The sequence below is a fragment of the Salmo trutta genome, chromosome 16 (genome assembly GCF_901001165.1).
Source record: "Salmo trutta chromosome 16, fSalTru1.1, whole genome shotgun sequence".
NCBI classification, from domain to species: Eukaryota; Metazoa; Chordata; class Actinopteri; order Salmoniformes; family Salmonidae; genus Salmo; species Salmo trutta.
In genome coordinates this window covers 3,309,053-3,332,974 of record NC_042972.1, presented here as the reverse complement: position 1 = coordinate 3,332,974, position 23,922 = coordinate 3,309,053, and the positions used below count along the sequence as shown (strand labels likewise).

At 42.9% G+C, this 23,922-nt stretch overlaps 2 protein-coding genes and 1 long non-coding RNA gene across 5 annotated transcripts in view; 2 read left to right on the top strand and 1 right to left on the bottom strand.

Moving 5' to 3' along the window:
- The window catches only part of cenpp (centromere protein P), a 216,498-nt gene that overhangs the window by 86,017 nt on the left and 106,559 nt on the right, over positions 1–23,922 (bottom strand). The gene's annotated exons all lie outside the window — the stretch shown is intronic.
- Positions 1,979–22,582, top strand: aspn (asporin (LRR class 1)). 3 transcript variants are annotated; one of them, XM_029692795.1, is made up of 9 exons: positions 1,979–2,201; positions 7,261–7,479; positions 7,772–7,884; positions 10,676–10,889; positions 11,180–11,290; positions 12,998–13,091; positions 18,624–18,762; positions 21,601–21,771; positions 21,829–22,582. In XM_029692795.1, exons 2-9 carry the CDS (start codon positions 7,278–7,280, stop codon positions 21,856–21,858), a joined length of 1,074 nt encoding a protein of 357 aa, XP_029548655.1. In that variant the 5' UTR covers positions 1,979–2,201; positions 7,261–7,277; the 3' UTR covers positions 21,859–22,582. The 3 variants fall into 3 exon arrangements, with proteins under 3 accessions (XP_029548655.1, XP_029548654.1, XP_029548653.1); XM_029692794.1 differs by having other exon boundaries at positions 21,601–21,809; positions 21,886–22,582; XM_029692793.1 differs by lacking the exon at positions 21,829–22,582 and having other exon boundaries at positions 21,601–21,819.
- LOC115149957 (uncharacterized) lies at positions 19,664–19,982 on the top strand. Its single transcript, XR_003867006.1, has 2 exons — positions 19,664–19,720; positions 19,937–19,982. It is a non-coding gene; the product is annotated as an uncharacterized LOC115149957 (long non-coding RNA).

Here is a 23,922-nt window from a genome sequence, read left to right as displayed (position 1 = left end):
GGGTCATTGTAGCTACACATTAACTAGCTTAGCAGTGGGGTCATTGTAGCTACACGTTAACTAGCTTAGCAGTGGGGTCATTGTACAGAAACATTAACTAGCTTAGCAGTGGGGTAATTTTAGCTACTCATTAACTAGCTTAGCAGTGGGGTAATTTTAGCTACTCATTAACTAGCTTAGCAGTGGGGTAATTTTAGCTACACAGCACAGTGACTAAAACAGAGACTTCCCTATTGGCACTACCAACTGTATAGTAGCCTAATTGGTTAGATGCTCAGTTTGACCACTTAATGATATAAAAAGAAAAATAACTATTTTGGATTTATACTGAACAAAAAAATAAACACAAAATGTGAAAGTGTTGGTCCCATGTTTCATGAGCTGAAATAAAAGATCCCAGAAATGTTCCATATGCACAAAAAGCTTATTTCTCTCAAATTTTGTACACAAATTTGTTTACATCCTTTTTAGTGAGCAGTTCTCATTTGCCAAGATAATCCATCTACCTGACAGGTGTGGCATATCAAGAAGCTGATTAAACATCATGATTATTACACAGGTGCACCTTGTGCTGGGGACAATAAAAGGCCACTATCAAGTTTTGAGAGAGCGTGTAACTGGCATGCTGACTGTAGGAATGTCCACCAGAGCTGTTGCCAGAGGATTTTATGTTAATTTCTCTACCATAAGCCGTCATTTTTGAGAATTTGCTCCTCTAAGTCACGCTGGGTGTCTCACAGACACTTGCTTCTCTAAGTCACGCTGGGCGTCTCAGAGACGCTTGCTTCTCTAAGTCACGCTGGGCGTCTCAGAGACACTTGCTCCTCCTCTAAGTCACGCTGGGCGACTCAGAGACACTTGCTTCTCTAAGTCACGCTGGGCGACTCAGAGACACTTGCTTCTCTAAGTCACGCTGGGCGACTCACAGACACTTGCTTCTCTAAGTCACGCTGGGCGTCTCAGAGACGCTTGCTTCTCTAAGTCACGCTGGGCGTCTCAGAGACACTTGCTCCTCCTCTAAGTCACGCTGGGCGTCTCAGAGGCACTTGCTCCTTTAAGTCACGCTGGGTGTCTCAGAGATACTTGCTTCTCTAAGTCACGCTGGGCGTCTCAGAGGCACTTGCTCCTTTAAGTCACGCTGGGTGTCTCAGAGATACTTGCTTCTCTAAGTCACGCTGGGCGTCTCAGAGACACTTGCTTCTCTAAGTCTTGTTGATGACTGTTCAGCAGAATAAAAATGTATGTATAATATCTATCATGGCACCAGGCCACCTATGGACGGTATTTATAGGGAAGGAGGGTTGGGGAGCAGGGGATTGGGACCTACCGGTAGGACGATACATTAGTTTCTACATAAAGACTAAAGCATTGAGAAGTTAAACGTGCAATTCTGGCCCCGTTTCAAGTACTGATGAGAACCACATGACTGGCCGGTAACGATGCGTTTTCAGGACTAGCCAGCTATACAGAGATGTGTGGTGGTGATCTCTCTATCTGTGTGTGAGAGGAGAGAGAGAGAGAGAGAGAGAGAGAGAGAGAGAGAGAGAGACAGAGAGAGAGAGAGACAGAGAGAGAGAGAGAGAGAGACAGAGAGAGAGAGAGAGAGAGAGACAGAGAGAGAGACAGAGAGAGAGACAGAGAGAGAGACAGAGAGAGAGAGAGAGAGAGAGAGACAGAGAGAGAGACAGAGAGAGAGAGAGAGAGAGAGACAGAGAGAGAGAGAGACAGAGAGAGAGAACGAGAGAGAGACAGAGAGAGAAGAGAGACAGAGAGAGAGAGACAGAGAGAGAGAGAGAGAGAGAGAGAGAGACAGAGAGAGAGAGAGAGAGAGAGAGACAGAGAGAGACAGAGAGGGAGAGAGAGAGAATGAGAGAGAGAGAGAGAGAGAGAGAGAGAGAGAGAGAGAGAGAAAGAGAGAGCGAGAGAGCGAGAGAGAGAGAGAGTGAGTGATAGGTCTTTATTCAAACCAAGCTCTCCATGCTAGCAGCAGCAGCAGCAGCAGCAGCACTTTATTGTTCATTCAGAGAGTTAGTGTTTCTGTCTGATGCACCTTCCTCCCATCCACTGTGACCGGCGCTCCCCGTTCCTACACACTACCGGTTCCTTTTGTGGATAGAGTAACTCTCTTTGGTTCATGTTCTCCCTGGAGGTTATCTGACAGGAGTTAAAACAACGACACAACACACTAAGTGACTGTTGAGGTGAGTTAAACAAAATGTATATTATTGTAAGGGGCAATGAGACGTTATTAGAGTTGTATGATATGTAGAGAATGTTTTTAGATGTATGATATGTAGAGGGTGTTTTTTTTAGATGTGATCTGACAATGGCTTACTTAGTTCACCCTGAGTGGATCAATAAAGTTATATAGAATTAAACTGTGTGGGGGGGGTGGGGGGGGGGGGGTAACTGTCCTCGGAGGTGCGCTACCTCAGAATGAACTTACTGTATGTTGCTGACTGCTGAGGTGTTCTACCTCAGAATGAACTTACTGTATGTTGCTGACTGCTGAGGTTTTCTACCTCAGAATGAATTTACTGTATGTTGCTGACTGCTGAGGTTTTCTACCTCAGAATGAATTTACTGTATGTTGCTGACTGCTGAGGTGTTCTACCTCAGAATGAACTTACTGTATGTTGCTGACTGCTGAGGTTTTCTACCTCGATGTTATTGCTAAACGTCAATAACGGATACATTATCTGAGTTTATGAACTTGATCTCAGAAACGTTTGAATAGATTGTGATTTTATCTCAATTGATGTTGCAGGCTTAAAGGAAAAATCCACCCAAATCCACTCGTTCCTCTAATTTAGTGTCACATAACGCTAATATGTGAGAAGAGTATTTTTTTTTGGGGTGAACAAATGTTTAATTTTGACGTTATAATAATAAAGTTGGTAGCAACACGTGGAAATTGTTGTGAAAATCTGTTGCAGCTCAAGTCGACTACAAAACCCACAATGCAATGCTCTATATGGGCTGGCTGGCTAGCTAGCTATCTAGCAAACGTAGCTACACACAATAATACTAAAGTCAACAACAGCATGTGAAATAGCTAATTAGCTATAAAATTGGTTAAACAAACTGCACAATCAATTTAGGAGTTTACAATCTCACCATTGTAGACTCCATGTTCAGATCGATGTGCGAGTCTGACACTTTCATGTGTTAGACTCTCTGTTAAATTACACATTTCTCGAGGTAGGAATATCGCCCCCCCCCTCCAAAAAAATATGATCAATGGTTCATTGGAGAGAAGACATAACCGCGTTTTGGTATCGGCCAGTATTGTAATCTGACATGTATGAAAGGCGTTTTGGAGATCAATTCAATACCTCAGATACACGTGAAAACATGAATTTACCCAGGGGAATCGATAGAAGAACATCGCTCAGAGATGCACAAAAAAAAACAACATTACGTTCAGAATGGGAAGAATCTTTACTGTAAATACGCTTCTTGATGGTTCAGCGTTGACATGCACAAGAGGAAAATTGAAAAAATTATGATCGGTATTAAAATGGCAGCATGCATAAAAGATGCGAGAGAAATTGTAGAAAATCTGCTTATTTGTAACCAAACAGTAACTGGTTATTCAAAAACATAGTACTTCTGATTCTAGAGTAGTGCAGTATGATATGCAGCGCATTCGGAAAGTATTCAGACCCCTTGACTTGTTCCACATTTTGTTACGTTACAGCCTTATTCTAAAACTGATTCAATGTTTGTTTTTTTCCTACACACAATATCCCATAATGACAAAGCAAAAACAGGTTTAATTAAACATTTTTACAACAAAAAACCCCCCGGAAATATCACATTTACATAAGTATTCAGACCCTTTACTCAGTACTTTGTTGAAGCAACTTTGGCAGCGATTACAGCCTCGAGTCTTCTTGGGTATGATGCTACAAGCTTGGCACACCTGTATTTGGGGAGTTTCTCCCATTCTTCTCTGCAGATCCTCTCAAGCTCTGTCAGGTTGGATGGGGAGCGTCGCTGCACAGTTATTTCCAGGTCTCTCCAGAGATGTTCGACTGGGTTCAAGTCCGGGCTCCGGATGGGGCACTCAAGGACATTCAGAGACTTGTCCCGAAGCCACTCCTGCGTTGTCTTGGTTGTGTGCTTAGGGTCGTTGTCCTGTTGGAAGATTAACCTTTGCCCCCTGTGTGAGGTCCTGAGTGCACTGGAATAGGTTTTCATCAAGTATTTCTCTGTTCTTTGCTCTGTTCATCTTTCCCTCGATCCTGACTATGCTGCCACCACCATGCTTCACCGTAGCAAGTCAAAGAGTTCAATCTTGGTTTCATCAGACCAGATAATCTTGTTTCTTATGGCCTGATTGGTGGAGTGCTGCAGAGATGGTTGTCCTTCTGGAAGGTTCTCCCATCTCCACAGAGGAACTTTGGAGCTCAGTCAGCGTGACCGTCAGGTTCTTGGTCATCTCCCTGACCAAGGCCGTTCTCCACTGATTGCTCAGTTTGGCCGGGCGGCCAGCTCTAGGTAGAGTCTTGGTGGTTCCATACCTCTTCCATTTAAGAATGATGGAGGTCAATGTGTTGTTGGGGACCTTCATTTGTTGGTACCCTTCACCAGATCTGTCCCTCGCTACAATCCTGTCTCGGAGCTCTACAGACAATTCCTTCAACCTCATGGCTTGGTTTTTGCTCTGACATGCACTGTCAACTGTGGGACTTTATATAGACAGGTGTGTGCCTTTCCAAATCATGTCTTACCACAGGTGGACTCCAATCAAGTTGTAGAGACATCTCAAGGATCATCAATGGAAACAGGATGCACCTGAGCTCAATTTCAAGTCTCATAGCAAAGAGTCTGAATATTTATGTAAATAAGGTATCTGTTTATTATTTGAATACATTTGCAAAAACATTCTAAAAACCTGTTTACGCTTTGTCACTATGGGGTACTGTGTGTAGATTGCTAAGATTTTTTACTTTAAAAAAAATATATTTTAAAATAAGGCTGTATTATAACAAAATGTGGAAAAAGTCAAGCGATCTGAATACTTTTCCCCAAATTCACTGAATCACGTTATTTCGTTTCAAATGTCTGTGTGCTGTTAAGTATTATCGAATGCCTCTGAACCACCACCAAATACTTGTGGGTAGAAACAGCACTGGGTTGCAGAATGGAGCAATGTTGAACAGAGCATGGTCATACACAATGAACCCCAAACCCACAGTACTGTTCCACTTCCCTCAGCTGGCCTTCAGAAAGGGGGAGAAGATAACGGTTTCCCTTCTGTTGGCCTTGTGTAATCTGAGAACGTGTGAGAAATGGACAGCTACATAGCTGTATAAACCTTACGTGTAAAACGCCATAGACTGTGAATATTGAGCAAGAAGCAATACAACATTTGCGTCGACTCTAATGTCTCAATTCCTGCACAATAGTTAATGGAAACCTTGATTACAGACAAAAAACCTCCACCAGTTACTTTTTAAGTCTCTCTCTCTCTCCCAAAACACGTACGAAACAGCAGGTACACCCATAGTATTAGGATTGAACTTACAGGGTGGATCTTGACATGTTTTTACTCATCTAGACATGCCTTCCATCCACAAATAAATCGAGTTCTAAATTTTTGGTAAAGTTGTGACATGCAGAGAGAAAATAATAAACTACTTTAGCATCAACCATCAGAATCAGAACAAGTAGAAATGTTAACTTTGAATATGAACTTTCTATTTAAGACTGAATCATCATCAATCCCCCCCCCAAAAAAACATAACATGTATCAACATCCTTACACTGCAGGCAAGGACATCGTTTTGGCAAAGACTTGGCAGTAATGTCTAAAAACCATAACAACATGTATCAACATACTTACAGAGCAGGCCAGGACATCATTTTGGCAAAGACTTGGCAGTAATGTCTAAAAACCATAACAACATGTATCAACATACTTACAGAGCAGGCCAGGACATCATTTTGGCAAAGGCTTGGCAGAAACGTCAAGCAAGATTAACGTCATCAGTTCAGTTTGTCTGTTTAGACTTCAGGAGCTGCAGGGTAATTCTAAAACCCTCAGAATCATAATCTGATCATTCAGTACCAGTCAAAAGTTTGGACACACCTACTCATTCAAGGGTTTTTCTTTATTTTTACTATTTTCTACATTGTAGAATAATAGTGAAGACATCAAAACTATGGAATAACACATATGGAATCATGTAGTAACACAAAAAAGTGTTAAAAAAATCACAATATATTTTATTGATTCAGCTTTGCACACTCTTGGCATTCTCTCAACCAGCTTCACCTGGAATGCTTTTCCAAGAGATCCCATATACCTTGTCACAACACAACTGATTGCCTCAAACGCATTAAGAAGGAAAGAAATTCCACAAATTAACTTTTAACAAGGCACACCTGTTAATTGAAATGCATTCCAGGTGACTACCTCATGAAGCTGTTTGAGAGAATTTTTTTATTTTATTTTACCTTTATTTAACTAGGCAAGTGAGTTATGAACAAATTCTTATTTTCAATGACGGGTTAACTGCCTTGTTCAGGGGCAGAACGACAGATTTGTACCTTGTCAGCTCGGGGATTTGAACTTGCAACCTTTCGGTTACTAGCCCAACGCTCTAACCACTAAGCTACCCTGACGCCCCAGAATGCCAAGAGTGTGCAAAGCTGTCATCAAGGCAAAGGGTTTGAAGAATCTCAAATAAAGTTTGATTTATTTAACACTTTTTGTTATTTCATAGTTTTGAAGTCTTCACTATTATTCTACAATGTAGAAAATAGTAAAATTAAAGAAAAACCCTTGAATGAGTAGGTGTGTCCAAAATTTTGACTGGTACTGTACATTTGGTTGTTTCTTAGTCCTACAAAAAGGAAGATAGCACAGCAACACAATGAAAATTATAGTCAGAAACCTGATACAGATTCTCAGATCACTGATGTGTTTCAACACTTAGGTATTTCTCAAAGCTTGTGTCTAGTGTGTAAGACATCTTGGGTATTTCTCAAAGCTTGTGTCTAGTGTGTGAGACGTCTTGGGTATTTCTCAAAGCTTGTGTCTAGTGTGTAAGACATCTTGGGTATTTCTCAAAGCTTGTGTCTAGTGTGTGAGACGTCTTGGGTATTTCTCAAAGCTTGTGTCTAGTGTGTAAGACATCTTGGGCAAATTGGCTGATCAAGCAGAAAGACAAATTTTAGACTCTCTTCAAGAAAATGGACAATAAAGTATCTGACCCACTAGTCTTTATTATGTGACATATTGTGTTATAGACCCACTAGTCTTCCCCATGAGAGGCTTCCTGCTGCTCTGTCTGCTGGCACTGGGCCATGCTAAGCCATACCAGCCAATTAACGTCTTGGACTTCATGAGGGACCATGAAATCATGATGCAGGACGCTGATGATGATGACGATGATGACGACAACTCCCTTACGGACTGCCCCTTCGGCTGCCAGTGCTCCCTACGGGTGGTGCAGTGCTCTGATCTAGGTAACATTATATTACACACTCACTACTCCTGGTGCAGTCTGGGGGAGAGGGAAGGCTAGGGGCTACTAACATTCAATTACAGCATTGATGAATCACTTGTATGAAAGTCTCATCTGTTCAGATACTGTAGGACTGGAGGCAGTCATGCTCAGTGACATTTTGGAGTTCCTCAAGGCTCTACTCTAGGACCACTACTGTTTTCATTTACATTCACAACTTCTCTGCGATGTTAGCTTTACGGCGACAAACACACAGCTGATTTATCGATTGATTGATTATCCTGTCTCCACAGGGTTGCTCTCTGTGCCCGAGAACATTCCCGCCGACACGCTAATGATCGACCTCCAGAACAACGACATCACAGAGGTCAAGGAGGACGACTTCAAAGGCATTAACAAGATCTACGTAAGAAACGCACGATTAAACATCTCTCCCTACTCTTATCATCACTGCAACATTCATCACTGTTTCCTGTCACTATAGTGTGGGGGGGGGGGGGGGGGGGGGCATTTTCCACTTGAGTCCGAATCCCATTCAGGACACCCATTCCCCCCTAGGCCTAGTCTATATGCAACACATACTAGGACAGAATCACACATTCATGGAAGTTCTGTGTCATGGTGCTAACACTGTTGTTTAGACCGAGGCCTTTGATTGTGCCCGCGATCACAGCTGCCGATAAATTCAAGCTCTTTATATCAGTCCCCATCGGACAGAACCCATCTGAACCAGTGTCTACCTCAGACAGAACCCATCTGAACCAGTGTCTACCACAAACAGAACCCATCTGAACCAGCGTCTACCTCAGACAGAACCCATCTGAACCAGCATCTACCTCAGACAGAACCCATCTGAACCAGCGTCTACCACAAATAGAACCCATCTGAACCAGTGTCTACCTCAGACAGAACCCATCTGAACCAGCGTCTACCACAGACAGAACCCATCTGAACCAGCGTCTACCACAGACAGAACCCATCTGAACCAGCATCTACCTCAGACAGAACCCATCTGAACCAGCGTCTACCTCAGACAGAACCCATCTGAACCAGCGTCTACCACAAACAGAACCCATCTGAACCAGTGTCTACCTCAGACAGAACCCATCTGAACCAGTGTCTACCTCAGACAGAACCCATCTGAACCAGTGTCTACCACAAACAGAACCCATCTGAACCAGTGTCTACCACAAACAGAACCCATCTGAACCAGCATCTACCACAAATAGAACCCATCTGAACCAGTGTCTACCTCAGACAGAACCCATCTGAACCAGCGTCTACCTCAGACAGAACCCATCTGAACCAGTGTCTCCATCAGACAGAACCCATCTGAACCAGTGTCTACCACAAACAGAACCCATCTGAACCAGCGTCTACCTCAGACAGAACCCATCTGAACCAGCGTCTACCACAAACAGAACCCATCTGAACCAGTGTCTACCACAAACAGAACCCATCTGAACCAGCGTCTACCTCAGACAGAACCCATCTGAACCAGCATCTACCTCAGACAGAACCCATCTGAACCAGCATCTGAGGTAGATGCATATGTAGAGGCTGGTTCAGATGGATTCTGTCTGAGGTAGATGCTGGTTCAGATGGGTTCTGTTTGTGGTAGATGCTGGTTGAGATGGGTTCTGTTTGTGGTAGATGCTGGTTCAGATGGGTTCTGATAGATGGGTTCTGTAACCCATAGAGATCCTATTATCTAATGTATACTGTAGCCTACATCTGTCTGTACAGGCTCTGTGTAACTAGATAGATTATTTTCCAGGGTGGGGTACAAATGTCCCCTAAAGCAACATCCAGACCCTCTAGCACCAAAACGCTCAATTGAAATAGAAGCCATATTATTTTAGGTGGGGGACGAGAGAGCTTAACTATACTATAAGGGGAAATATGACACGGTTTGGGCTTAAAGCCTTCTACAGGGTGTTTCACAGAGCCTGTACAGACAGACAGATAGATGTAGGCTACAGTTTGTACCCTGCCTGGAAACTAAGCTATCTAGGCCACCGTACTATTATATTGACACCCCCCACCTTCATTATCTATGCATAGTCACTTCACCCCGACCTACATGTACAAATTACCTCGACTAACCTGTACCCCCTGCACACTGACTTGGTACCGGTACCCCCTGTATATAGTCTCCACATTGACTCTTTACCGGTACCCCCTGTATATAGTCTCCACATTGACTCTGTACCGGTACCCCCTGTATATAGTCTCCACATTGACTCTGTACCGGTACCCCCTGTATATAGCCTCCCCATTGACTCTGTACCGTAACACCCTGTATATAGCCTCCACATTGACTCTGTACCGTAACACCCTGTATATAGCCTCCACATTGACTCTGTACCGGTACCCCCTGTATATAGCCTCCACATTGACTCTGTACCGCTACCCCCTGTATATAGCCTCCACATTGACTCTGTACCGGTACACCCTGTATATAGCCTCCACATTGACTCTGTACCGGTACCCCCCTGTATATAGCCTCCACATTGACTCTGTACCGGTACCCCCTGTATATAGCCTCCACATTGACTCTGTACCGGTACCCCCTGTATATAGCCTCCACATTGACTCTGTACCGGTACCCCCCCTGTATATAGCCTCCACATTGACTCTGTACTGGTACCCCCCTGTATATAGCCTCCACATTGACTCTGTACCGGTACCGCCTGTATAAAGCCTCCACATTGCCTCTGTACCGGTACCCGCCTGTATATAGCCTCCACATTGACTCTGTACCGGTACCCCCTGTATATAGCCTCCACATTGCCTCTGTACCGGTACCGCCTGTATATAGCCTCCACATTGACTCTGTACCGGTACCCCCTGTATATAGCCTCCACATTGACTCAGTACCGGTACCCCCCTGTATATAGCCTCCACATTGACTCTGTACCGGTACCCCCTGTATATATCCTCCACATTGACTCTGTACCGGTACCCCCTGTATATAGCCTCCACATTGACTCTGTACCGGTACCCCCTGTATATAGCCTTATTGTTATTTTATTGTGTTACTTTATATGGCCGGAATGCATTTAATAAATCGGTCAAAGTATTTATTAACTGTTTATTTGGATCCCCCATTAGCTGTTACTTCCTGGGTTCCAATGTTATTGTTCAAGTCAACCTCCCAAGAGTTGCTATATATTTCACATATCTTCTCTTCCCAGGCCCTGTTCCTGGTTAACAACAAGATCTCTAAGATCCATCCCAAAGCTTTCCGTAACATGGATCGGCTACAGCTGTTGTACCTATCCTACAACCAGTTGACACAGATACCTGCCAACCTACCCAGGAACATCCTGGAGCTGCGTATCCACGACAACAAGATCAGCAACATCCAGAAAGAGGCCTTCAAAGGGCTCAAGTCTGTGCACGTTCTAGGTAAAGTCAGTTAAGAACAAATTCTTATTTACAATGGTTACCTGGTAACCTATTGGCTGAGAACATTAGTGATACACTATTCCTTATGTGGCAGCCCAATGTGACTCGGGGTCAACCGTAGTGCACAATGTGAAGAGTAATTAAAAAAAAAAAAAAAGGCTTGTCATTTGAGGCAGAATGAATCTAGGGTTATTAATGATCGGCATCTGTACGAGTTCATGAAAGACGTGTGTTCAAAGCGTCATACAAGGCTAAACTCCCCTGTATGTGTGTTTTCTTCTTCTGACCAGAGATGAGTGCTAATCCGTTAGCTAACAACGGGATCGAGCTGGGAGCATTCGACGGCATGGAAACCCTGTACATCAGGATCGCGGAGGCCAAGCTCACAGCTGTACCTAAAGGTAAAACTACCAATAACAAGCCAAGCTCACAGCTGATACCTAAAGGTAAATCTACCAATAACAAGCCAAGCTCACAGCTGATACCTAAAGATAAATCTACCAATAACAAACCGAGCTCACAGCTGATACCTAAAGATAAATCTACCAATAACAAGCCAAGCTCACAGCTGTACCTAAAGGTAAATCTACCAATAACAAGCCGAGCTCACAGCTGATACCTAAAGGTAAATCTACCAATAACAAGCCAAGCTCACAGCTGATACCTAAAGGTAAATCTACCAATAACAAGCCAAGCTCACAGCTGATACCTAAAGATAAATCTACCAATAACAAGCCGAGCTCACAGCTGATACCTAAAGGTAAATCTACCAATAACAAGCCAAGCTCACAGCTGATACCTAAAGGTAAATCTACCAATAACAAGCAGAGCTCACAGCTGATACCTAAAGGTAAATCTACCAATAACAAGCCAAGCTCACAGCTGTACCTAAAGGTAAATCTACCAATAACAAGCAGAGCTCACAGCTGTACCTAAAGGTAAATCTACCAATAACAAGCAGAGCTCACAGCTGATACCTAAAGGTAAATCTACCAATAACAAGCCGAGCTCACAGCTGATACCTAAAGGTAAATCTACCAATAACAAGCAGAGCTCACAGCTGATACCTAAAGGTAAATCTACCAATAACAAGCCGAGCTCACAGCTGATACCTAAAGGTAAATCTACCAATAACAAGCCGAGCTCACAGCTGATACCTAAAGGTAAATCGACCAATAACAAGCCAAGCTCACAGCTGATACCTAAAGATAAATCTACCAATAACAAGCCGAGCTCACAGCTGATACCTAAAGGTAAATCTACCAATAACAAGCCAAGCTCACAGCTGATACCTAAAGGTAAATCGACCAATAACAAGCCGAGCTCACAGCTGATACCCGATACATGCTGGACATCTTGAATACTGAAGACATTCAATACTGCTCCACATTTAATTAAATCTGACATTTCCGGGTGACTTTATTCCACGTGCATATTTAGAACCGCTTCATTGAATTTCTCATGAAAGTTCGTGGTACTTAATGTTTACATGCAGTATAATAATAATAATAATAATAATATTTGAATCATCTACTGAATGTCTAATAAATCACTGTGTTTATTTCATGAAAAAAAAATCCTATATTTCGTATTATTTATTTCCCCGAGCCTCCAGTCTGATCGCGTGGATAAAAAAAATATTGATACAAATTTTAATATATTTACATACACAGCCCTGATTGGATAGGATCGTCTTGACTCTAGAGCAGATCTGTGCTATTCCAGTCCTCAGGGGTTTGATTTGTGTCATCCCTCCCCCCCATCACTAGCAAACACACATTTAAACTAACTGCATTTTTAACTGAACTAACATGATTAGTTTATTATTGGGAGTTATGTGTGTTAGCTGGGGCAAAAGTGTGACACCAATCAGGCACCTTGTGGACTGGAGTTGCCCAGGCATGCTCTAGAGCTTACCTCAAAGTAGGAGGATACATATGCAAATAAAAGATGATTGGTCATTGGTCAAAAATAATCAGATCAGATTGTGATGTCATGCTCTGGGCCAAAAAAAACTCCATCCCACCCGAACAGGTTGAAATGACAGGAGTTTTAAGCTTTAAGTGTACTGTGCATCGTAATCTGACAGTGATTTCCTGTTTTTTCAGACCTCCCATCTTCACTCACAGAGCTCCACTTGGATTATAACAAGATCACCAAAGTAGAAATTGAGGACTTTTTCAGATATAAAAAAATACAAAGGTAAATACACTACTGAGATGTAAATGTGTAAAAACACAAACTACACCTATAAGTTAGATTCTGGATCTGAAAGCTACTGCTACTCTCTGTTCATCATATATGCAAAGTCACTATAACCATATCTACATGTACATACTACCTCAATCAGCCTGACTAACCGGTGTCTGTATGTAGCCTCGCTACTTTTATAGCCTCGCTACTGTATATAGCCTCTCTACTGTATATAGCCTCTCTACTGTATATAGCCTGTCTACTGTATATAGCCTCTCTACTGTATATAGCCTGTCTACTGTATATAGCCTCTCTACTGTATATAGCCTCTCTACTGTATATAGCCTCGCTACTGTATATAACCTCGCTACTGTATATAGCCTCTCTACTGTATATAGCCTCTCTACTGTATATAGCCTCGCTACTGTATATAACCTCGCTACTGTATATAGCCTCTCTACTGTATATAGCCTCTCTACTGTATATAGCCTGTCTACTGTATATAGCCTGTCTACTGTATATAGCCTCTCTACTGTATACAGCCTCTCTACTGTATATAGCCTCTCTACTGTATATAGCCTCTACTGTATATATCCTCTCTACTGTATATAGCCTATCTACTGTATATAACCTCTCTACTGTATATAGCCTCTCTACTGTATATAGCCTGTCTACTGTATATAGCCTGTCTACTGTATATAACCTCTACTGTATATAGCCTCTCTACTGTATATAGCCTGTCTACTGTATATAGCCTCTCTACTGTATATAGCCTCTCTACTGTATATAACCTCTCTACTGTATATAACCTCTCTACTGTATATAGCCTCGCTACTGTATATAACCTCGCTACTGTATATAGCCTCTCTACTGTATATAACCTCTACTGTATATAGCCTCGCTACTGTATATAGCCTCTCTACTGTATATAGCCTCTCTACTGTATATAGCCTCTCTACTGTATATAGCCTCTCTACTGTATATATCCTCTCTACTGTATATAACCTCTACTGTATATAGCCTCTCTACTGTATATAACCTCTACTGTATATAGCCTCTCTACTGTATATAGCCTCGCTACTGTATATAGCCTCTCTACTGTATATAGCCTCTCTACTGTATATAGCCTCTCTACTGTATATAGCCTCTCTACTATATATAGCCTCTCTACTGTATATAGCCTCTCTACTGTATATAGCCTCTCTACTGTATATAGCCTCTCTACTGTATATAGCCTCTCTACTGTATATAAGCCTCTCTACTGTTATAGCCTCTCTACTGTATATAGCCTGTCTACTGTATATAGCCTCTCTACTGTATATAGCCTCTCTACTGTATATAGCCTCTCTACTGTTATAGCCTCTCTACTGTATATAGCCTCTCTACTGTATATAGCCTCTCTACTGTATATAGCCTCGCTACTGTATATAACCTCTCTACTGTATATAGCCTCTCTACTGTATATAACCTCTACTGTATATAGCCTCTCTACTGTTATAGCCTCTCTACTGTATATAGCCTCTCTACTGTATATAGCCTCGCTACTGTATATAACCTCTCTACTGTATATAGCCTCTCTACTGTATATAGCCTCTCTACTGTATATAGCCTCTCTACTGTATATAGCCTCTCTACTGTATATAGCCTCTCTACTGTATATAACCTCTCTACTGTATATAGCCTCTCTACTGTATATAGCCTCTCTACTGTATATAGCCTCTCTACTGTATATAACCTCTCTACTGTATATAGCCTCTCTACTGTATATAACCTCTCTACTGTATATAGCCTCTCTACTGTATATAGCCTGTCTACTGTATATAGCCTCTCTACTGTATATAGCCTCTCTACTGTATATAACCTCTCTACTGTATATAACCTCTCTACTGTATATAGCCTCGCTACTGTATATAACCTCGCTACTGTATATAGCCTCTCTACTGTATATAACCTCTACTGTATATAGCCTCGCTACTGTATATAGCCTCTCTACTGTATATAGCCTCTCTACTGTATATAGCCTCTCTACTGTATATAGCCTCTCTACTGTATATATCCTCTCTACTGTATATAACCTCTACTGTATATAGCCTCTCTACTGTATATAACCTCTACTGTATATAGCCTCTCTACTGTATATAGCCTCGCTACTGTATATAGCCTCTCTACTGTATATAGCCTCTCTACTGTATATAGCCTCTCTACTGTATATAGCCTCTCTACTGTATATAGCCTCTCTACTATATATAGCCTCTCTACTGTATATAGCCTCTCTACTGTATATAGCCTCTCTACTGTATATAGCCTCTCTACTGTATATAGCCTCTCTACTGTATATAGCCTCTCTACTGTTATAGCCTCTCTACTGTATATAGCCTGTCTACTGTATATAGCCTCTCTACTGTATATAGCCTCTCTACTGTATATAGCCTCTCTACTGTTATAGCCTCTCTACTGTATATAGCCTCTCTACTGTATATAGCCTCTCTACTGTATATAGCCTCGCTACTGTATATAACCTCTCTACTGTATATAGCCTCTCTACTGTATATAACCTCTACTGTATATAGCCTCTCTACTGTTATAGCCTCTCTACTGTATATAGCCTCTCTACTGTATATAGCCTCTCTACTGTATATAACCTCTCTACTGTATATAGCCTCTCTACTGTATATAGCCTCTCTACTGTATATAGCCTCTCTACTGTATATAGCCTCTCTACTGTATATAGCCTCTCTACTGTATATAACCTCTCTACTGTATATAGCCTCTCTACTGTATATAGCCTCTCTACTGTATATAGCCTCTCTACTGTATATAACCTCTCTACTGTATATAGCCTCTCTACTGTATATAACCTCTCTACTGTATATAGCCTCTCTACTGTATATAACCTCTCTACTGTATATAGCCTCTCTACTGTATATAACCTCTCTACTGTATATAGCCTCTCTACTGTATATATCCTCTCTACTGTATATAGCCTCTCTACTGTATATAGCCTCTCTACTGTATATAACCTCTACTGTATATAGCCTCTACTGTATATAGCCTCTCTACTGTATATAGCCTATCTACTGTATATAACCTCTACTGTATATAGCCTGTCTTTTACTGTTGTTTTATTTCTTTACTTACCTATTGTTCACCTAATAACTTTTTTGCACTATTGGTTAAGCCTGTAAGTAAACATTTCACTGTAAGGTCTACAGCTGTTGTATTCAGCATTTCACTGTGAGGTCTACTACACCTGTTGTATTCAGCATTTCACTGTAAGGTCTACTACACCTGTTGTATTCAGCATTTCACTGTAAGGTCTACTACACCTGTTGTATTCAGCATTTCACTGTGAGGTCTACTACACCTGTTGTATTCAGCATTTCACTGTAAGGTCTACTACACCTGTTGTATTCAGCATTTCACTGTAAGGTCTACTACACCTGTTGTATTCAGCATTTCACTGTAAGGTCTACTACACCTGTTGTATTCAGCATTTCACTGTGAGGTCTACTACACCTGTTGTATTCAGCATTTCACTGTAAGGTCTACTACACCTGTTGTATTCAGTATTTCACTGTGAGGTCTACTACACCTGTTGTATTCAGTATTTCACTGTAAGGTCTACTACACCTGTTGTATTCAGTATTTCACTGTGAGGTCTACTACACCTGTTGTATTCAGCATTTCACTGTAAGGTCTACTACACCTGTTTTATTCAGCATTTCACTGTGAGGTCTACTACACCTGTTGTATTCAGCATTTCACTGTGAGGTCTACTACACCTGTTGTATTCAGCATTTCACTGTGAGGTCTACTACACCTGTTTTATTCAGCATTTCACTGTGAGGTATACTACACCTGTTGTATTCAGCATTTCACTGTGAGGTCTACTACACCTGTTGTATTCAGCATTTCACTGTGAGGTCTACTACACCTGTTATATTCAGCATTTCACTGTAAGGTCTACTACACCTGTTGTATTCAGCATTTCACTGTGAGGTCTACTTCACCTGTTGTATTCAGCATTTCACTGTGAGGTCTACTACACCTGTTGTATTCAGCATTTCACTGTAAGGTCTACTACACCTGTTGTATTCAGCATTTCACTGTGAGGTCTACTACACCTGTTGTATTCAGCATTTCACTGTAAGGTCTATCTACACCTGTTGTATTCAGCATTTCACTGTAAGGTCTACTACACCTGTTGTATTCAGCATTTCACTGTAAGGTCTACTACACCTGTTGTATTCAGCATTTCACTGTAAGGTCTACTACACCTGTTGTATTCAGTATTTCACTGTGAGGTCTACTACACCTGTTGTATTCAGCATTTCACTGTGAGGTCTACTACACCTGTTGTATTCAGCATTTCACTGTGAGGTCTACTACACCTCTTGTATTCAGCATTTCACTGTGAGGTCTACTACACCTGTTGTATTCAGCATTTCACTGTAAGGTCTACTACACCTGTTGTATTCAGCATTTCACTGTAAGGTCTACTACACCTGTTGTATTCAGTATTTCACTGTGAGGTCTACTACACCTGTTGTATTCAGCATTTCACTGTGAGGTCTACTACACCTGTTGTATTCAGCATTTCACTGTGAGGTCTACTACACCTGTTGTATTCAGCATTTCACTGTAAGGTCTACTACACCTGTTATATTCAGCATTTCACTGTAAGGTCTACTACACCTGTTGTATTCAGCATTTCACTGTAAGGTCTACTACACCTGTTGTATTCAGCATTTCACTGTAAGGTGTACTACACCTGTTGTATTCAGCATTTCACTGTGAGGTCTACTACACCTGTTGTATTCAGCATTTCACTGTGAGGTCTACTACACCTGTTGTATTCAGCATTTCACTGTGAGGTCTACTACACCTGTTGTATTCAGCATTTCACTGTAAGGTCTACTACACCTGTTGTATTCAGCATTTCACTGTAAGGTCTACTACACCTGTTGTATTCAGCATTTCACTGTAAGGTCTACTACACCTGTTGTATTCAGCATTTCACTGTGAGGTCTACTACACCTGTTGTATTCAGCATTTCACTGTGAGGTCTACTACACCTGTTGTATTCAGCATTTCACTGTGAGGTCTACTACACCTGTTGTATTCAGCATTTCACTGTAAGGTCTACTACACCTGTTGTATTCAGCATTTCACTGTAAGGTCTACTACACCTGTTGTATTCAGCATTTCACTGTAAGGTCTACTACACCTGTTGTATTCAGCATTTCACTGTGAGGTCTACTACACCTGTTGTATTCAGCATTTCACTGTGAGGTCTACTACACCTGTTGTATTCAGCATTTCACTGTGAGGTCTACTACACCTGTTGTATTCAGCATTTCACTGTGAGGTCTACTACACCTGTTGTATTCAGCATTTCACTGTAAGGTCTACTACACCTGTTGTATTCAGCATTTCACTGTGAGGTCTACTACACCTGTTGTATTCAGCATTTCACTGTGAGGTCTACTACCTGTTGTATTCGGCGCACGTGACAAATAAACTTTGATTTGATATTTACAGATTAGGACTGGGCTTCAATCAAATCAAGTTTGTTGAGAATGGAAGCTTTGCCAGTATACCCAACGTCCGTGAAATCCACCTTGATAACAACAAACTAAAGAAGGTCCCGCCTGGTCTAAACTCACTTCGGTATCTACAGGTAAGATACGGTTAGTCACCTGTGGGGCATTCCAACAATAACTTGAAACAGTTTTTACTGATTATTTGTGTGCTCAGCATTGTTGTGTTGTTTTACTGTCATACCATTCTGCTATAACACGGGTCAAACACATTCCACAGAGGGCAGAGTGTCTGATGGGTTTTCGCTCCTCTTTTGTTCTTGATTGATTAATTAAAGTCACTAATTAGTAAGGAACTCCTCTCACCTGGGTGTCTAGGTCTCAGTAAGGAACTCCCCTCACCTGGTTGTCTAGGTCTCAGTAAGGACCTCCCCTCACCTGGTTGTCCAGGTCTCAGTAAGGAACTCCCCTCACCTTGTTGTCTAGGTCTCAGTAAGGACCTCCCCTCACCTGGTTGTCCAGGTCTCAGTAAGGAACTCCCCTCACCTTGTTGTCTAGGTCTCAGTAAGGACCTCCCCTCACCTGGTTGTCTAGGTCTCAGTAAGGAACTCTCCTCACCTGGTTGTCTAGGTCTCAGTAAGGAACTCCCCTCACCTGGTTGTCTAGGTCTCAGTAAGGACCTCCCCTCACCTGGTTGTCCAGGTCTCAGTAAGGAACTCCCCTCACCTGGTTGTCTAGGTCTCAGTAAGGACCTCCCCTCACCTTGTTGTCTAGGTCTCAGTAAGGAACTCCCCTCACCTGGTTGTCTAGGTCTCAGTAAGGACCTCCCCTCACCTGGTTGTCTAGGTCTCAGTAAGGAACTCCCCTCACCTGGTTGTCCAGGTCTCAGTAAGGAACTCCCCTCACCTTGTTGTCTAGGTCTCAGTAAGGAACTCCCCTCACCTTGTTGTCTAGGTCTCAGTAAGGAACTCCCCTCACCTGGTTGTCTAGGTCTCAGTAAGGAACTCTCCTCACCTGGGTGTCTAGGTCTCAGTAAGGAACTCCCCTCACCTGGTTGTCTAGGTCTCAGTAAGGAACTCCCCTCACCTGGTTGTCTAGGTCTCAGTAAGGAACTCCCCTCACCTGGTTGTCTAGGTCTCAGTAAGGAACTCCCCTCACCTGGTTGTCTAGGTCTCAGTAAGGAACTCCCCTCACCTTGTTGTCTAGGTCTCAGTAAGGAACTCCCCTCACCTTGTTGTCTAGGTCTCAGTAAGGAACTCTCCTCACCTGGTGTTCTAGGTCTCAGTAAGTAACTCCCCTCGCCTGGTTGTCTAGGTCTTAGTAAGGAACTCCCCTCACCTGGTTGTCTAGGTCTCAGTAAGGAACTCCCCTCACCTGGTCGTCTAGGTCTCAGTAAGAAACTCCCCTCACCTGGTTGTCTAGGTCTCAGTAAGGAACTCTCCTCACCTGGTTGTCTAGGTCTCAGTAAGGAACTCCCCTCACCTGGTTGTCTAGGTCTCAGTAAGGAACTCTCCTCACCTGGTTGTCTAGGTCTCAGTAAGGAACTCTCCTCACCTGGTTGTCTAGGTCTCAGTAAGGAACTCCCCTCACCTGGTTGTCTAGGTCTCAGTAAGGAACTCCCCTCACCTGGTTGTCTAGGTCTCAGTAAGGAACTCCCCTCACCTGGTTGTCTAGGTCTCAGTAAGGAACTCCCCTCACCTGGTGAATGACAGGGATGTCAAACTGTTTATATAATTTGACATCCCTGTGCTACGATAATATAGGCTACAAATTCCTAAATATCTTCAAGTATGATTGCTTCTATGATACTAGCTATGTGGGAATCTTTAAGACGTTCACAAATAGCCAGACAGAGTATCCGAGTAGCAATGGGACTGAACTTAACCTCTATTTACCTCAGATTACCTCAGCACGCTACATAAACCTAACTTGAGACCAACAGGTGGTGTAATTGACTAATTGATTGATTAATTGCCTGGCGGTGTAATTGACTAATTGGTTGATTGCCTGGCGGTGTAATTGACTAATTGATTGATTAATTGCCTGGCGGTGTAATTGACTAATTGGTTGATTGCCTGGCGGTGTAATTGACTAATTGATTGATTCATTGCCTGGCGGTGTAATTGACTAATTGATTAATTGCCTGGCCGTGTAATTGACTAATTGATTGATTCATTGCCTGGCGGTGTAATTGACTAATTGATTAATTGCCTGGCCGTGTAATTGACTAATTGATTTATTCATTGCCTGGCGGTATAATTGACTAATTGATTGATTGCCTGGCGGTGTAATTGACTAATTGATTGATTAATTGCCTGGCGGTGTAATTGACTAATTGATTGATGAATCGATCCCTATTCCCCCAGGTGGTGTAATTGACTAATTGATTGATTAATTGCCTGGCGGTGTAATTGACTAATTGATTGATGAATCGGTCCCTATTCCCCCAGGTGGTGTAATTGACTAATTGATTGATGAATCGGTCCCTATTCCCCCAGGTGGTGTAATTGACTAATTGATTGATGAATCAGTCCCTATTCCCCCAGGTGGTGTAATTGACTAATTGATTGATTAATTGCCTGGCTGTGTAATTGACTAATTGATTGATGAATCGGTCCCTATTCCCCCAGGTGGTGTAATTGACTAATTGATTGATTAATTGCCTGGCGGTGTAATTGACTAATTGATTGATGAATCGGTCCCTATTCCCCCAGGTGGTGTAATTGACTAATTGATTGATGAATCAGTCCTTATTCCCCCAGGTGGTATAATTGACTAATTGATTGATTAATTGCCTGGCGGTGTAATTGACTAATTGATTGATGAATCGGTCCCTATTCCCCCAGGTGGTGTAATTGACTAATTGATTGATTAATTGCCTGGCGGTGTAATTGACTAATTGATTGATGAATCGGTCCCTATTCCCCCAGGTGGTGTAATTGACTAATTGATTGATGAATCGGTCCCTATTCCCACAGGTGGTGTACCTCCATTCTAACAGCATCAGCAGTGTGGGGGTGAATGACTTCTGCCCTGTACGTTCCAGTGTTAAGAAGACCTTGTATACGGGCATCAGTCTGTTCTCTAACCTTGTTAAGTACTGGGACGTCCAGCCTGCCACTTTCCGCTGTGTGTCTGGACACAGGGGGGTTCACCTGGGCAACAACCGGAGGAAGTAACACACACACACACACACACACAGGGGGGTTCACCTGGGCAACAACCGGAGGAAGTAACACACACACACACACACACACACACACCACACACACACACACACACACACAGGGGGGTTCACCTGGGCAACAACCGGAGGAAGTAACACACACACACACACAGGGGGGTTCACCTGGGCAACAACCGGAGGAAGTAACACACACACACACACACACACACAGGGGGGTTCATCTGGGCAACAACCGGAGGAAGTAACACACACACACACACACACAGGGGGGTTCACCTGGGCAACAACCGGAGGAAGTAACACACACACACACACACACAGGGGGGTTCATCTGGGCAACAACCGGAGGAAGTAACACACACACACACACACACACACACACACACACACACACACACACACACAGGGGGGTTCATCTGGGCAACAACCGGAGGAAGTAACACACACACACACACACACACACACACACAGGGGGGTTCATCTGGGCAACAACCGGAGGAAGTAACACACACACACACACACACACACAGGGGGGTTCATCTGGGCAACAACCGGAGGAAGTAACACACACACACACACCACACACACACACACACACACACACACACACACACACACACACACACACACAGGGGGGTTCACCTGGGCAACAACCGGAGGAAGTAACACACACACACACACACACACAGGGGATTCATCTGGGCAACAACCGGAGGAAGTAACACACACACACACACACACACACACACACACAGGGGGATTCATCTGGGCAACGACCGGAGGGGAGTAACACACACACACACACACACACACAGGGGGGTTCATCTGGGCAACAACCGGAGGAAGTAACACACACACACACACACACACACACACACACACACACAACACCAGGGGATTCATCTGGGCAACAACCGGAGAGAAAAAGTAACACACCACACACACACACACACCCAGGGGGTTCATCTGGGCAACAACGGAGGAAGTAACACACACACACCACACACACACACACACAGGGGGATTCATCTGGGCAACGACCGGTGGAAGTAACACACCACACACACACACACACACACACCAACACACACACACGGTGATATCATCTGGGCAACGACTGTGGGAGTAACCACACACACACACACACACACACACACACACCACACACACACACACACACACACACAGGGGGATTCATCTGGGCAACGACCGGTGGAAGTAACACACACACACACACACACACACACACAACAACACACACACACAACACACACACACACACACACACCACACACACACACACGGTGATTCATCTGGGCAACGACCGGTGGGAGTAACACACAACACACACACACACACACACACCACGGTGATTCACCTGGGCAACGACCGTGGGAGTAACACACAATGGCAAGGTGAGTTGTAACCATATGGTCATATCTATCCTATATAGTTACAGCTCTATGGCCCCGAAGTGGCTGTCTGTCACGATCACAAGCCATCCTATCAGCGCCTCCTCCTGGTAGACGTCAGTAACACCCACCTTCCTCAACACATGGGGGGGATTTTCTTTTGTAAAAGACCAAACTCTTCAATCCTCCTCAATGATCAACGAACGCATCCACCCCCAGTTTGTACTTCAGTGTTTTAGTCAATATATATATTTGTTTCTTCTTCTATGTTTTATATTTTCTAGTATCAACAGCTGCACATGTTCTCTCTATATATATATTTCATTGTTACAACGCATGCCTCACTTTTATAATCTGCTAGATATAGCCTAACTAAGACTAGTTCCATGGTGCTAAAACAATATAAAATTACGGAAAACTAGTCAACGTTATATGTCTAGAAGGGTGATAAGTGAAAGTTTTAGCATGCCTTCATTTGAACATGATTATCTATTGTAGCATATATGTATGTAAGCATGTTCTGATTACATAAACTTGACGTAGAAAATAAATGACAGAAACAGGAACTAGTCAAGTTTAATTTCACCTTTAAGAAAAAATATATTTGGGTGTTTTTCCCAGATATTCGTAACAAACCTGCATATTCATGTCTTGCAACCTGACGTCAGAAAACAGTGTTGTCGCCCTGCCAACGAGTCAAA